The 14,009-nt window shown below is 44.7% G+C and overlaps 1 protein-coding gene across 4 annotated transcripts in view; it reads right to left on the reverse strand.

Moving 5' to 3' along the window:
* Positions 1-14,009, reverse strand: part of MAP3K21 (mitogen-activated protein kinase kinase kinase 21) — a 55,061-nt gene extending 41,052 nt beyond the window's left edge. For 2 of the 4 annotated variants that reach the window (XM_077346163.1, XM_077346143.1), the window contains exon 1: positions 11,774-14,009. In XM_077346163.1, coding sequence (XP_077202278.1) covers positions 11,774-12,578 — 805 coding nt within the window. In that variant the 5' untranslated portion in view covers positions 12,579-14,009. Of the gene's footprint in view, positions 1-8,819; positions 8,938-11,773 lie in introns of those variants that run through there. The other 2 variants (XM_077346152.1, XM_077346174.1) reach the window with 2 other exon arrangements.

Consider the following 14,009-nt stretch of genomic DNA (forward strand, 5'->3'; position numbering starts at 1 on the left):
CTCCATTCTACATGCAGACCCAGAGTAACAGTTTCTGAACCACAACCTGACCAAGCAGAGGCCACAACGGAGTCTCACACATCTCAGACACATGGTGCACATCCCAGCACAATATCATAGCTGAGACCAGGGATTAAGTTAGCAGTACAGATGAACAGCAGTTCTCAATGAAAAGTACTACTGGACATAGTACTGATGAAATAGAAATAGAAATAGAAAAGTACTACTGGACATAGTACTGATGAAATAGAAATGGAAGGCGAGAGATATGGTATATTGGCACTGTCGCTTGAAGAAGAAGAAGAAGAAGAAGAGAGTTGGTTCTTATATGCCGCTTTTCTCTACCCGAAGGAGGCTCAAAGCCGCTTACAGTCGCCTTCCCTTTCCTCTTCCCACAACAGACACCCTGTGGGGTGGGTGAGGCTGAGAGAGCCCTGATATCACTGCTTGGTCAGAACACCTTTATCAGTGCTGTGACGAGCCCAAGGTCACCCAGGTGGCTGCATGTGGGGGAGCGCAGAATCGAACCCGGCATGCCAGGTTAGAAGTCTGCACTCCTAACCACTACACCAAACTGGCTTATTAAGAATAACTCCCTGAGGTTCTCTGGAAAGGAGAGGCTCAATAACTAGAGAAGTTAATTTACTCGGCCTAGTTGTGGCTTGCTCTGCTAGTTGGCTGTTGTGTTCTTACAACCATTACTGCCTCCTGCCCTAAAGATATAACAGAGAGTGTGGTACTGTGCCAAGAAAAACCCAGGACAGTCTAGGGATTCAAATCTGGGTCTCTCAAATCTTAGTCCAACACTCACAAAACTGACTCTCCAGTCTTCCCTCTAGTTTTAAGCAGCCATTACTATAGGTGATCCAAATGAGAGACTTATTACCAAAATGGCAAATAAATAATGTTCTACAGTCCCTTGCTTCCCCAGTGGAAATGTAACTTTTCTATAAAGAACTGTAACTGCCTGTGTACAACTAAGTTTCAAGATTATTTCATGCTTTGAGTTTTCATACTATAGAATGAAAGTCATTTCAGTTGCAGTGTTTGGGAGGAAAAAGAGAGAAGGCTAGCTTATCAGGCTTGAGTTAAAAGCACACCTGCAAAAACAAACATTTCATTAGCAGTGAAAAGAACAAAGAGGGATTGTTCTGCCAACACTGGCCTGCCTGGGGCTGATTCAGCTGAGACTAGAGAAAGAACCCCTTGGCAGTAAACTTTGGAGCAAGGAGCTGACTTTGGATTTGCCTGTTGCTTTTCGGATGGAGGGAGGAGGGGGAGATTTATTGGAGCGAGGAGATAGTTTGACTTTAACACAACACACAGTCAAATGCATACACATATGCATTTGACATAAATATTCTGCAGTTAGAAACATCACCAAAGCTGTACCTTTGTGAAAAAGAACCACTTGAGTTCCAACTTGGGTGTAGCTTCTCCCCCTCTCCCCTTTTTGCAACTGCCTGGATCACAATTCCCACACTGTCTGCCAGCGATCCAGCCCTTTCCCCAAATACCTTCAATAAATTAGATATCCTTCCCTGGCACACATACTATGTTGGGTTGTTCTGCTAGCCTCCTTTCAGGATTCCTTTGCATTCTTTTTACTCTCTAAATACTTCAACCCAACCTTTCTGCCAGCAGATTTACTGCACTCTGCTGGCAATTTCATAGCTGTCTGCCACCTAGCCAGCTTCCAGACCATGTCTTAAATTGGCACCTTCCATGAAAATCTCTCAGCAGCAACGTATAAATCAGAACTTGGGTATTATAATACACACCCTGCAATTACAGCCATGTCAAAGCTGAATTTTGTTTTCAAAATGGTGTGGGATAAAGTGAGCACATTTACTGTGACTTGCCTTAAAGGCTACTTCTTAAAACCTCTGCAAGTCACTCGATATGGCTTCAGAAATGCAGTGCATATGCCTTCGTTGTCAAGGTGAGGTTTAATCAGCAGAAGCCTGGCACCCATGAGTAAGTACTCTGTTACTCTACAAGGCCACTTTCGTTCAAAATTTGCAACACAAGAACTTTAACTTTTTTAGAGATAAGAAGCTGACAGATGGCAAACAAAGAAGTTATTGGTTTATTCAGATTAAAATGGTTACCTAACTGGCACTAAAAATTTAAACCTTATCTCTTATTAGTTAGGCGGTTGGGTAGACTTCTCCATGTATATGCATTTCCATATACAATGCTTAAATACTTGTATTTTTGTCATAATAGTCCAGTTTGAAATAAACAGACCAATTTCCAGTTGGCATAATTGCACTATAACCCTACATCATGTAGTTTAATACAGTGCATTATGAGTACAACAGTTTAGTCCACATATATTTAAAAGGATTTAAGGTTATTTCTATTTTACAGAACCCAGAAGTAGAAAAGCTACTAAAAGTATTGAGAGACTAATCATATAAGGACTTTAAATCATGCTCTACTACAGCTCATATAGAGGCTTCTTTGTGCCAGAAATGTTTCATGTGATATTTCATGCACCTTCAAGACAAACACTAATACAATAAAGCCGACTATTAGTTGATTCTGTGTGAATTTGTTTTATGTAAGACAGCCAGCTTGGTGTAGTAGTTAGGAGTGCGGATTTCTAATCTGGTGAGCTGGGTTTGATTCCGCCCTCCCCCACATGCAACCAGCTGGGTGACCTTGGCCTCACCACAGCACTGAGAAAGCTGTTCTGACCGAGCAGTAATATCAGGGCTCTCTCAGCCTCACCCACCTCACAGGGTGTCTGTTGTGGGGAGAGGAAAGGTAAGCCGCTTTGAGACTCCTTTGGGTAGAGAGTAAGTAGTATGTAAGACCCAACTCTTCTTTTTCAATGCTAGGTTTTGAATCACAACTTGTTCCACAGAAGCAATGAAAAGTGCCATTCTCTGTAGCAACTCTGCAAAAAAGTGCCTGGTAAAAAGATTATTAGACATTAATATTTCCATGTAACAGACTGCTACAAGAAGAGCTTTTCAGAGTGCTCATGGAAAGGTGGCAATGTTCAACCCAACTGACATTTTCCTTTGATCTCTGGCTCAAAAACAAACCAAGACAAAGCTAAACGGTACATAGAACTATCTACAAGACCCAGATCTCTATGGATAGCCTCCAGAAAATGACTACAAAATAGCATTTAACAGTCACAGCAAGCCAAACTGATACCAGGATGTTAGTTTGCTGCAGAGAATGCATTCAACACCTGATCGTTCTTCCTCCCTTCTCTTCTCTCCATCATGCTCTGAGTGAGAGGGAAGGAATTCTGAGACGCAATGAATTGTGATAACCTGTGATGTGTGCATATAAACATATGAGCCAGAGCTGGTTCCCATATAGAGATTCTTGCCCCCTGTAGCCAGCAAGATACCCCTGCTTGGAGGAGGGGGTAATTCTACATGATACAGTGTTTTTCCAAGCAAAACTCAAGGGACTCCCAGGACTTTCTTCTTTTGCTCCAACTTAAAGGGGAAATTGTATTAGCAGCTGTGGAAAGAGTTCCTGTGTGGACTGCCCCAATTATCTCTGCACAAGTTAGGATTCTAAACCCAGATTGTTTGGGTGCAAAATCCCAGTTTAATGTCATTTATTGGGCTACCTGAAAGCTGACAAAGCTATGTTGAAGCAGAGTTTTGAAATGACACCTGATGTGAATTTCCTACAGCAATAATTATCACTAAGTCACTACATAAGATGGGACATTTCCCCGTTCCTACTTAATAATACCCCACCTTGGTTACATTCCCAATTACGGTGCATCATATATGCTAGAAATTCAGGACAATTTGAACAGCTGTGTAAGGATCAGTTCCATTTGAGTTGGCAGGATCATAGAATCATAGAGTTGGAAGGGGCCATACAGGCCATCTAGTCCAACCCCCTGCTCTACGCAGGATCAGCAATAACATCCTAAAGCATCCAAGAAAAGTGTGTATCCAACCTTTGCTTGAAGACTGCCAGTGAGGGGGAGTTCACCACCTCCTTAGGCAGTCTATTCCACTGCTAAATTACTCTGACTGTGAAAAATTTCCCCCTGATATCTAGCCTATATCATTGTATTTGTAGTTTAAACCCATTACTGCATGTCCTCTCCTCTGCAGCCAATGGAAACAGCATCCTGCCCTCCTCCAAGTGACAACCTTTCAAATATTTAAATAGGGCTATCATGTCCCCTCTCAACCTCCTTTTCTCCAGGCTGAACATTCCCAAGTCCCTCAATTTATCTTCATAGGGCTTGGTCCCTTGGCCCCAAATAATCTTCGTCACTCTCCTCTGTACCCTTTCAATTTTATCTACGTCCTTCTTGAAGTGAGGCCTCCAGAACTGCACACAGTACTCCAGGTGTGGTCTGACCAGTGCCGTATACAATGGGACTATGACATCTTGTGATTTTGATGTGATGCCCCTGTTGATACAGCCCAAAATAGCATTTGCCTTTTTTACTGCTGCATCACACTCCCTGCTCATGTTTAGCTTACAATCCACAAGTACCCCAAGGTCTCGTTCACACACAGTGTTACCTAGAAGCGTATCCCCCATCCAGTAGGCATGCTTTTCATTTTTCTGACCCAGATGCAGAACTTTACACTTATCTTTATTAAATTGCATCTTGTTCTCATTTGCCCATTTTTTCATTGTGTTCAGATCTCGTTGAACTCTGTCTCTATCTTCCGGAGTATTTGCCAGTCCTCCCAATTTGGTGTCATCTGCAAACATGATGAGTAGTCCATCCACCCCCTCATCTAGATCATTAATAAATATGTTAAAAAGTACTGGGCCGAGCACTGAGTCCTGAGATACCCCACTACTCACCTCCCTCCAGTCTGATGAAACACCATTGACAACAACTCTTTGAGTGCGATTCTCTAACCAATTCCCTATCCACCTAACTATCTGACAATCCAGATTGCAGTCCCTCAATTTATCCATCAGAACATCATGGGGAACCTTATCAAAAGCTTTACTAAAATCCAAGTAAACGGCATCAACTGAATTTCCACGATCCAGCAAACCTGTTACTTGGTCAAAAAAGGAAACCATGTTGGTCTGACAGGACCTGTTGGAGACAAATCCATGACTTCCTTGGATCACCAAATTTTCCTCCAGATGTTTGCAAATCACTCCCTGTAATATCTGCTCCATTATCTTCCCCACAATAGAGGTCAGACTCACTGGTCTGTAGTTTCCCGGGTCATCCTTCCTCCTTTTTTTGAAGATCGGAATAACATTTGCTCTCTTCCAGTCCTCCGGGACATCTCCAGTCCTTAAAGAGGTCCCGAAGATGATGGGCAAGGGTTCTGCAAGTTCTCCGGAAAGTTCTTTGAGCACTCTCTGGTGCATTTCATCTGGCCCAGGGGATCTGAACTCATCCAGTGCAGCTAAATGCCTCTCGACAACCTCTCTATCCATGTCAACCTGCCATCCAGATACTATCCTTTGGCTACTGCCATCTCTAGATGTACCTAAACCCTGACCTGTGGGAAAAAACAGATGTAAAATAGTCACTAAGCCTTTCTGCTTTCTCTGCATCTTCCGTTAGAGTTTTTCCATCTGCACCCAACAGTGGGCCTATTGCCTCCTTTACTTTATGATTGCTCCTCACATAACTGAAAAATCTTTTCTTGTTACAGTGGGCATCCCTGGCCAATCTTAGCTCACTCTCAGCTTTGGACTTTCTGATGATTGATCTACAGTGCCTAGTAACCTGTAGGTACTCTTCTTTAGAGCTCTGTCCTTCCCTCCATTTCCTGAACATTTTCCTTTTCTTTCTTAGTTCCTCTTGAAGTTCTCTGTTCATCCAAATAGGCTTCTTAAAGCTCCTGCAGTGTTTTCGTCTTTCTGGGATAGTCATTGATTGAGCATGCAATAGCTCTTGTTTGAGTAGCGCCCACCCTTCACATGTTCCCTTCCCTTCCAGCATTCTCGTCCATGGTATGACACTCATCATGTCTCTGAGTTTATTAAAGTTTGCCCTACGAAAATCCAACATCTGTGTCTGGCTACAAGCTTCCTTGCTCCCCATCTCCAAAGGAATTCTATGAGCACATGGTCACTTCCCCCTAGGGTCCCCACCTCCTTCACCTCATCCACCAACTCTTGCCTGTTGGCCAGTATTAAGTCCAGTATGGCTGAACCTCTTGTGGGTTCATCTATCATTTGATAAATGAAATTGTCAGCCAGGCAGGTCAGAAAGTTGCAGGACTGAGGACGCTTCGCAGAGTTTGTTTCCCAGCACACATCTGGGAAATTGAAGGATACATACAACTATGTCTGTGTGAGTCTCAGTTATACGCAAGGCTTATTGTAATTACATGGAAGGAATGTGATGCTGCTACAAGTATGAAATAGCCCTTTGAATACCAGTGTTGAGCTTCACTATTCTATGTGCCCTCATGGCAGAAGAAAGGTGAGCGAGCACCAGAGACTGTAGGGCCAACCCTCTAGAAATCCCTCTTCAGAGACGCTACCCTGACACCAAATTTGCAGCCTTCCAGGTGCTAGGCAAATATGCTTTCATTCTCAAAGCCTTTCCTTAACTGTCACTCAGATTGTTTTTTAAAAGGAGTCCCTTATTACCCAACCTCTGGTGCTTGCTGAACGCTGTATGCTAGTAAGTGTGTGATGCTTTTGCTTTCTATGTGTTTCACAAGGACTATTTCACTCAGACTATTTTACAGCTGCTGTTTTGAATGTCTATGCTTAATTTTACTGGCCAGTGAATGATGTTACTATTATTTTAACTGAAATCTTAATACTCAAAATGTCTGTTAATGTAGATATGCATACCATTGTATTCCAGCTGTAGTTGCAGATTCAACTTACAATTTTCATATCTGATCGTAACGATGCAGTTATTCCATTGCAAACCCACTGAAAACAAATGGGTTTACACAGTGTAACCCAGCAAAGGATCACAAGGTATATCAATAACACACAAAGAAAAGTTTTCCAGATTAATGATCTTTTACAAATTAGGCAGAAAAAATGTTTGGGGAGGAGAGACACAATATAATGAATTTTATTCTTAAATTTAAAGAGCCCCCCCCCTTTTTTTTTTTTTACTCTTCTGAGGCGTTAGTAAATGCTGCAAGAAGAAATGGGATTTTTGAGAGAACTGAAACATAGTTGTTAAAGTTTACATTGGAGAGGATTAGAGACTAGCAAGTCCGCCCATTCAACAGACCAAAAGATCAGACAAGGTAAAAGAGAATGTTTATGTTTATGAAACATTATTAGCCATGATAGGGAATCTCCATCCTTTGAGGAATTTGGGACGAAACACACCTTTATTCTGATCCATTACAGCAACTTCTCTAAAATCATTTTACAAGTCAAACCCAGAGAAGTTCTAGAAAGTTCATTAAGTCAACTGGGCCTTCTACAAGGCAAATGTAATAGAAATATTCATCTTAAAAGAAGCCTCAAATAAAATATATCAAAAGACACTAATTTAGGAATACATAGTTAAAGAATCAAAAGTTTTCCATGATGGATTTTATTGTTAGGCTTTTGTAATAGTTTGGTCAGTTTTTTTAAAAATCCAGATCAAAGAGATGTTTGTGAACAAGAGGCTCCATCAGAGTTAGCAAGAACCTTTGAGTGCAAGGCAAAGCCCAAACAATCTCTCCTTTATTATATTCCTCTGCTTCCTCTATTACTTCATTAAACATCCTCATGCAAAGAAAGAGAACATCAATATAATGTTTAAGAACCAGCCTTTATGCACTTGAGACAGGCAAGGGTAAAGAAAAATCTTTCATTTGTCAGAATCTTAACACCGCCCGTGGCGCCGCGGGCGCCACGGACTAAATAAAACTGTAAGGCGTTCTGAGGCGGGTTGTGTCCGGGATGAGGAAGGGTCCGGATTGGACCCTTCCTCCGGACAATCGGAGGGACCAATCGGCAGGCGCAAAGCGCCTGCCGATTGGTCCCTCCGATTCCCAGCCCCGCGCAACTGCGAGCCGCGCAGAGCGCGGCTCGCAGTTGCTCCTTTGCGCTGCTGCCGAGGCCTACCTGCCGCCGCCGCCGCCGTCGGAGAAGAAGAGAGCCGACGTGAGACGGAGCCGCCGCCCCACGGAGCCCACAGAGCCGCGGCTCGCCTTCTCCAGGTCTTGGGAAGCTCTGTTTCGGGTCGGGGGGGGAGGAAAAAAGCTCCCCAGGCCCCAGGGAACGCGGTCCGCGGCTCGCAGAGACGCGGAGCGCGTTCCCTGGAGCCTGGGGACCTTTTTTCCTTCCTTCCCGGGTCGGGGGGGGGGGAGGAAAAAAGCTCCCCAGGCCCCAGGGAACGCAGTCCGCGGATCGCAGAGCCGCGGAGCGCGTTCCCTGGAGCCTGGGGACCTTTTTTCCTTCCTTCCCGGGTCGGGGGGGGGAGGAAAAAAGCTCCCCAGGCCCCAGGGAACGCGATCCGCGGCTCGCAGAGCCGCGGATCGCGTTCCCTGGGGCCTGGGGAGCTTTTTTCCGGATGGGGGGGAAGCTCCCCAGGCCCCAACGCCCGCTGAATTTTAGTTTCAGCGGGCTCTACTACTAGTTCTTAATAACTCAGCACCAGAAGACTATCCAATCTCAGCCTGATTTGAATGGGATCTATTCATACCTCATATGAATTGTTTAGGTTGTCATTGGCTTTGGTTCATATTAAACTTCCAACAACACATAAAGGCTTAGTGGTGTAAAACACACACACTTAAAGATACACTTCCAACTTCCACGGCTTCTTAGCCCTTCACTCCTGCCCATGCATCCATAGTTACTGCACCTATCTAATAATTTTTCTCTTCTGATCTGCATGCATAAAATAAAAAAAAGAAATAACCTACCTTTGCTGGCCATTCTGTATTTGTATTTTGCTTGTCTTGCCTGTTTCCAACCTGATCATTTCTTCCCTTTACAGTCCAAAAACTTCATTTTGCCCTTCTCCTCTTTATTACCTTGTCCTCCTAATAGCCAAACATATTTGGGAACCTTACTGATTTCAAAGGTATCAGGTATAAAGACAAACGACTCTCATCTCATAGCATTCACAGATGGCTGCAACTACCTCTCAGTTCATTAATCTAAACAGCAGTCATAGGTAGCACAGTCCCAAAAATTAACTGAAGGGTTGCTGTGCAAAAGGTACTGGGTTTTTTGAACTACCACATAACTATGCATGTGCATCCTGGCAAAACTCCAGAATGAAAAATTGTACAACCCAGTTTGTAAAAGAGTAGATTCTTCAGAAAATATTTCCCATCACAAAGTCTCAGTTCATCAAGGCAGTTTTGTGAACATTTAGGGGCTTTATGGTCAATCACAACAAATCCAAGTATGTTCTGAGGATTAAAATTCAACTGTAGACCTGGTAACAATAAAAAATTTCTGGAATGTAAAAATACCTATAAGGCAATAGTGGACAGGCTTTTTCAGCCTGCTACTCAGGCAGCTCCTGGCAACACAGGCCAATGATTTGAACAGGAATCTACACACACAACCAAGAATTAACATGGACTTCTGGAGAAACAAAGCTGCCTATGAGGCAGGAAGGATGGGTGCCATTTTATGCATTATAGATAGATGTTTTAAGCTACAGTACTATACAAAACGGTAATGACTGGGGAAGGCACTGGCAAACCACCCCGTATTGAGTCTGCCATGAAAACGCTAGAGGGCGTCACCCCAAGGGTCAGACATGACTCGGTGCTTGCACAGGGGATACCTTTACCTTTTTACTATACAAGACAGAAGAGGATGAATAAACTGAAATGAAGTCAAAAGAAGACTGAGATGCGGTTGGTCAATTACTATCCTGGAGAGAGTTGCACTTCCCTGAAGGAGTGATTCTCAATCCTAATTTATACTTGTAGAGTCAGGTATACTCTGTGGCATATAGCATCTTTTATCAACTTTGACTATACCTATTCCCCCCAAAACATGATCTGACCACTGTTATCCATGTTCTGATCACGCCTAGATTAAATCATTGTGATGCACTTTACATGGAGCTGCTGTTGAATACCTTAGAAATGTCAACTGGTCCCAAAAAGCAGTAGCCAGTCTACTGTTGGAGATGGGACACAGGGACCATTATCATTCCCTTGATGAAAAATCTATCTTTTACCAAGGGAATAAAAATAAGTGAGATACCATACTTAAAGGAATTCCTCCTCTTGCATTGTCTAGCTTGCCAATAAAGATCCTTCCTCTTCCCAGACCCTCTTTATGGCTTGGGAAAACCACGACAACCAGAAACCAGGCCTATAGTAGTACCCTTCAGGTGCCAGGCTAAAACATTTTTCTTCATCCAGAACTTTCACTGACAATTGCATTGTTGTTAGCATTTTATTTTTCCAGGTTTGCTTCCAGCCTCTCCTTTTTGTCTTGTCAATCAATGTATAATAGTTTGTTTAAATACTGATAATTTTAAAGTCTGATTTTATTGTATTTTTACACAGAGGTTGCATATAAAAAGCATATAATTAAACAAATACATTTTGTAAAGAGTAATTTGTTCTCCATACTGTTTATGTTACATAGTGAAGATGACTTTGTAGCATTTGATTGTGTATTTACATTGTTCCTGGCATTACTCAACCAAAAGTGAGTACCAGAAAAAAATACTGAGGTAAGATGAAACAGGCAAGGAAGGGAAACCACCAGTATAATGACTATGCTGTTAGGCTAGCCCTGTGAGACCCCACTGTGCACGGCAGGTGGACCTTGGGACCAGTCACCTCCAGAATAATCATCAGGTTGTAGTGAGGTAAAATGAGGAAGGAAAAATCATGTATGCTTGTCTAAGTTCCTGGATGAGATGATAAAAGCATACTAGAAAAATAGAACTGGGTATGCAATTAAAAGTATACTAATTTTAAAACAATGCATATGTGAAATTGGTGCCCTGCTGGGGCCCCAAAATCCTAGCTGTGTCATAGCATATATGTTATATCTACTGGCATCAAACAGTCATTGTTGCAATACCAATCATAACAGAGCATAGTAATAGTGGATTTCATGGCCATTCTGGATAGCTAAAAAACAATCAAAAACATACTAACTTTGCTAAAGTTATATAGATTGGTAGTCTCAATGCATAAAAGAATATAAAGTATTCAAGTGTAAATCAACAGGGAAAGAATGCAGAAAACTAAGAGCATTTCTGTAGAAGAAAGAGGACAGAAAATTTGGGAGGCGGAGGTTAGGGCACATTCCAATAAATAGGCAAACTGGGCCTTTGTGGAGTAACAGAAACATTTACATCACCACCAGTTTTAAAATTGCTTTACCACAGCATGCACCATTCACGACACTGTGGGGTGACTCTCCATAAAGTATTTTGAGTATAATTTCTTCATTTTGAACAGAACTGGTCTTTAGGAAGATTTCAAATGTGGCTGATACTTACTGTAAATCATACCAACAACCCCTATCACCACCCCATAGCAGAGAAGGTAAGAAAAATGATAGCATGCAGAAGGTCCCAAATTCAATCCTCAGAACCTCCTCTTTTAAAAGATCAGGCAGTAAGTGAGGTGAAAGACCTCCACCTTAGACCCTGGTCAGCCACACCCAGTCTGAGTATCCACCTTATACTGAATCAGACTGATGGTCTGATTGAGTATAAGGTAGCACCATCTGTGCTTCATCCTCACAAATTCATTTCTTTTTCATTTTAAGCAACAGAATTATTTAAAATAATAATAATGCGTAACACTTGTGATTATAACATTTAAACTTGGTAAAGAAAGTACAAAGATTCCTATTGTTAAAAAACATTCAGAAGCTAAATACTTACTGTTGCTTGACTTGAGGTCTCTGTGAAGGATAGGAACTATGGCTTCTTCATGTAGGTAGAGCATCCCGTGAGCTATCTGTACTGCCCAGTTGACCAGTACATGAGGAGGTATGCGCCGGCCCCAATGACTTCCACTAACGGTTGGGGAAGCCCCTGACAAAACTCTATTGAGCGGTCCTCCCCTAGCAAACTCCATAACCAGGCAGAGGTTCGGTTCCTGCAAACAGACACCATGAAGCTCAATGATATTGGGATGTTTCAACATGGAGAACAATTTTGCTTCTTGTCGAACACTTTCTGCAGTGGCCATGATGTCCTCATCCGGGTCCTGCCGGGCTGCTTTCACTGCCACTTCCTGACCCTTCCACATAGCTCTGTAAACTTTGCCAAAGCCTCCAACTCCAATGATCTCTTGCAGTTCCAGACACTGGAAGTCAATTTCTGCAAGACAACCGAGATGGTCTTCACCACGTGTAGACTGCCCATCATCCATTGTTAGGCTCTGGGTTCGATGGACAGACTTCTCCAATAATCCCAGCTGGGGATGCTGACAGCGTCCGGGCTGGTAAGTCACATAGTTGGCTGGGAAGATACCAAGGCGGTGGTGGATTTTGCCTGCCCACCAACCATCATCTCCAGAGACAGCAGCATCTTTAGAGAGAACTTCGACCACTTCACCCCGCCGCAGGCTCAGCTCATCTTCTCCAGTAGCTTCATAGTCATACAGTACAGTCCAGAGAGGGCAAGAGGTACCACTGGCCCCCAAAGCCCCTTCCGTCGCTCCCAAGGAGCTCAGCAAAGCCATAGTCACAGTTGTGGCACTAACCACACCAGGTTCTGCACCAGCATTTGGAGCTACCAGGGAAGCACCCGAAGAAAGGCTCTCCTCACTGCTTCAGATAAACAGAAAGGTGGTGGGGGAGAAAAAGGGGCACTGGGGGCGATGAAGAAGAAAGGAGCAGAGGCATGGGAGCACCGGAAAGGTAAGGCCTCCAGAAAACCAGGGCAAGGGTCACAGAAAGCGAAGGAACAAAGGTTGGGGTCTAGAGAGGCAGGAAACATAAAGAGGGAGGGGGCTCTGGGATCTGGGCTCAGGCCCAAGGAGGGACCGCAGAGCAAGTGGGAGATCTAAGATAATGGAGCCCACAGGCAGAAAAGAGTGAGGAATGAAGCACGGAGGGGAGACGAAAAGGAGCGTCCGGAAGAAAAACTAGGGGAAGGAGCGCCAGGAGGTCAGAAGAACAGACAAAAGTCAGTGGAGCGACTGAAGAAGTTGGAACTGAGCGGAAAAACGCTAAACCTGCCGAAGCGCTCCAGCTCTCAAGTGAGCGGCGCGGAGTAGAGCTCCCCTGCCCAGGTGAGGAGGAGGAAGAGGAAGCCGCACCGCGGCAGGAGAGAGGCGCCCGCGACAGGTAAAGGGCTGGCTGACGGCGGGGAGGAGAGGCGGCTCCCGGGAAGCGCAGCCCAAGACGGCGCGGAAAGCAGCTCCTTGCCAGCCGACACGTCCGCCGCCCCGAGAAGCTCTCGGGCACCGCGGATTGGCTGGGCCGGGACACGTGACGCGGCAGCCCGGCGCTGGGTGCGGGTCACGGAGCGGAGCCCAGCAGGTGGCCCTCCCGCACCGGCCCCCGCGGCGCCTCCGGTCGGGGCGCGAGGCGGAAGTGCTGCTGGAGGGCTGGCGCGCCTTCGACGGCCCTCGCAGGAGCGCAGCGCTCGCCTTCTCAGCTGGCAGCAACCCGGAAAGAGCGCGGGGCTCGGTTGGGAGAGTCGCTGAATTGGAAGCCTCGATGCAGTTTCCCTTCCGCGGGAACATTGCGAGCGTGTGTTCACTGTCCTCGCCCGCTCTGTTTTGTGCGAGCTCCTCGAGGAAACCCTGATCTGACTTCCAGGCAATTGCAGCCAAACCCTGTTCGCTTGCTTCACAACTTGCTGGATTTGCAGGATGAGATCTACCACCTCGCCTATCGTCATAGCCGAAGCAAATGACATAAGGAGCAGTTTTGTGAATTCGTGTGCGCTTCTTGAGCGCGGAGCTGACAGGCTGCCTTACATGTCCCTCATGAGATCGCTAACCACGGGGGGGGGGGGGGGAGAATCTCCTGCATTAGGGGGGCCATACTAAAACTAGGGACAAAACTGCCCATAGAGAATACATACCTGCCCATAGGGAATAATGGAAAGCACGCCTGCCCATAGGAAACAAGGCAAATCACGCCTGCTCATGGGGAATATTGGA

The sequence above is a fragment of the Paroedura picta genome, chromosome 1, assembly GCF_049243985.1.
Source record: "Paroedura picta isolate Pp20150507F chromosome 1, Ppicta_v3.0, whole genome shotgun sequence".
In the NCBI taxonomy this organism is placed as follows: Eukaryota; Metazoa; Chordata; class Lepidosauria; order Squamata; family Gekkonidae; genus Paroedura; species Paroedura picta.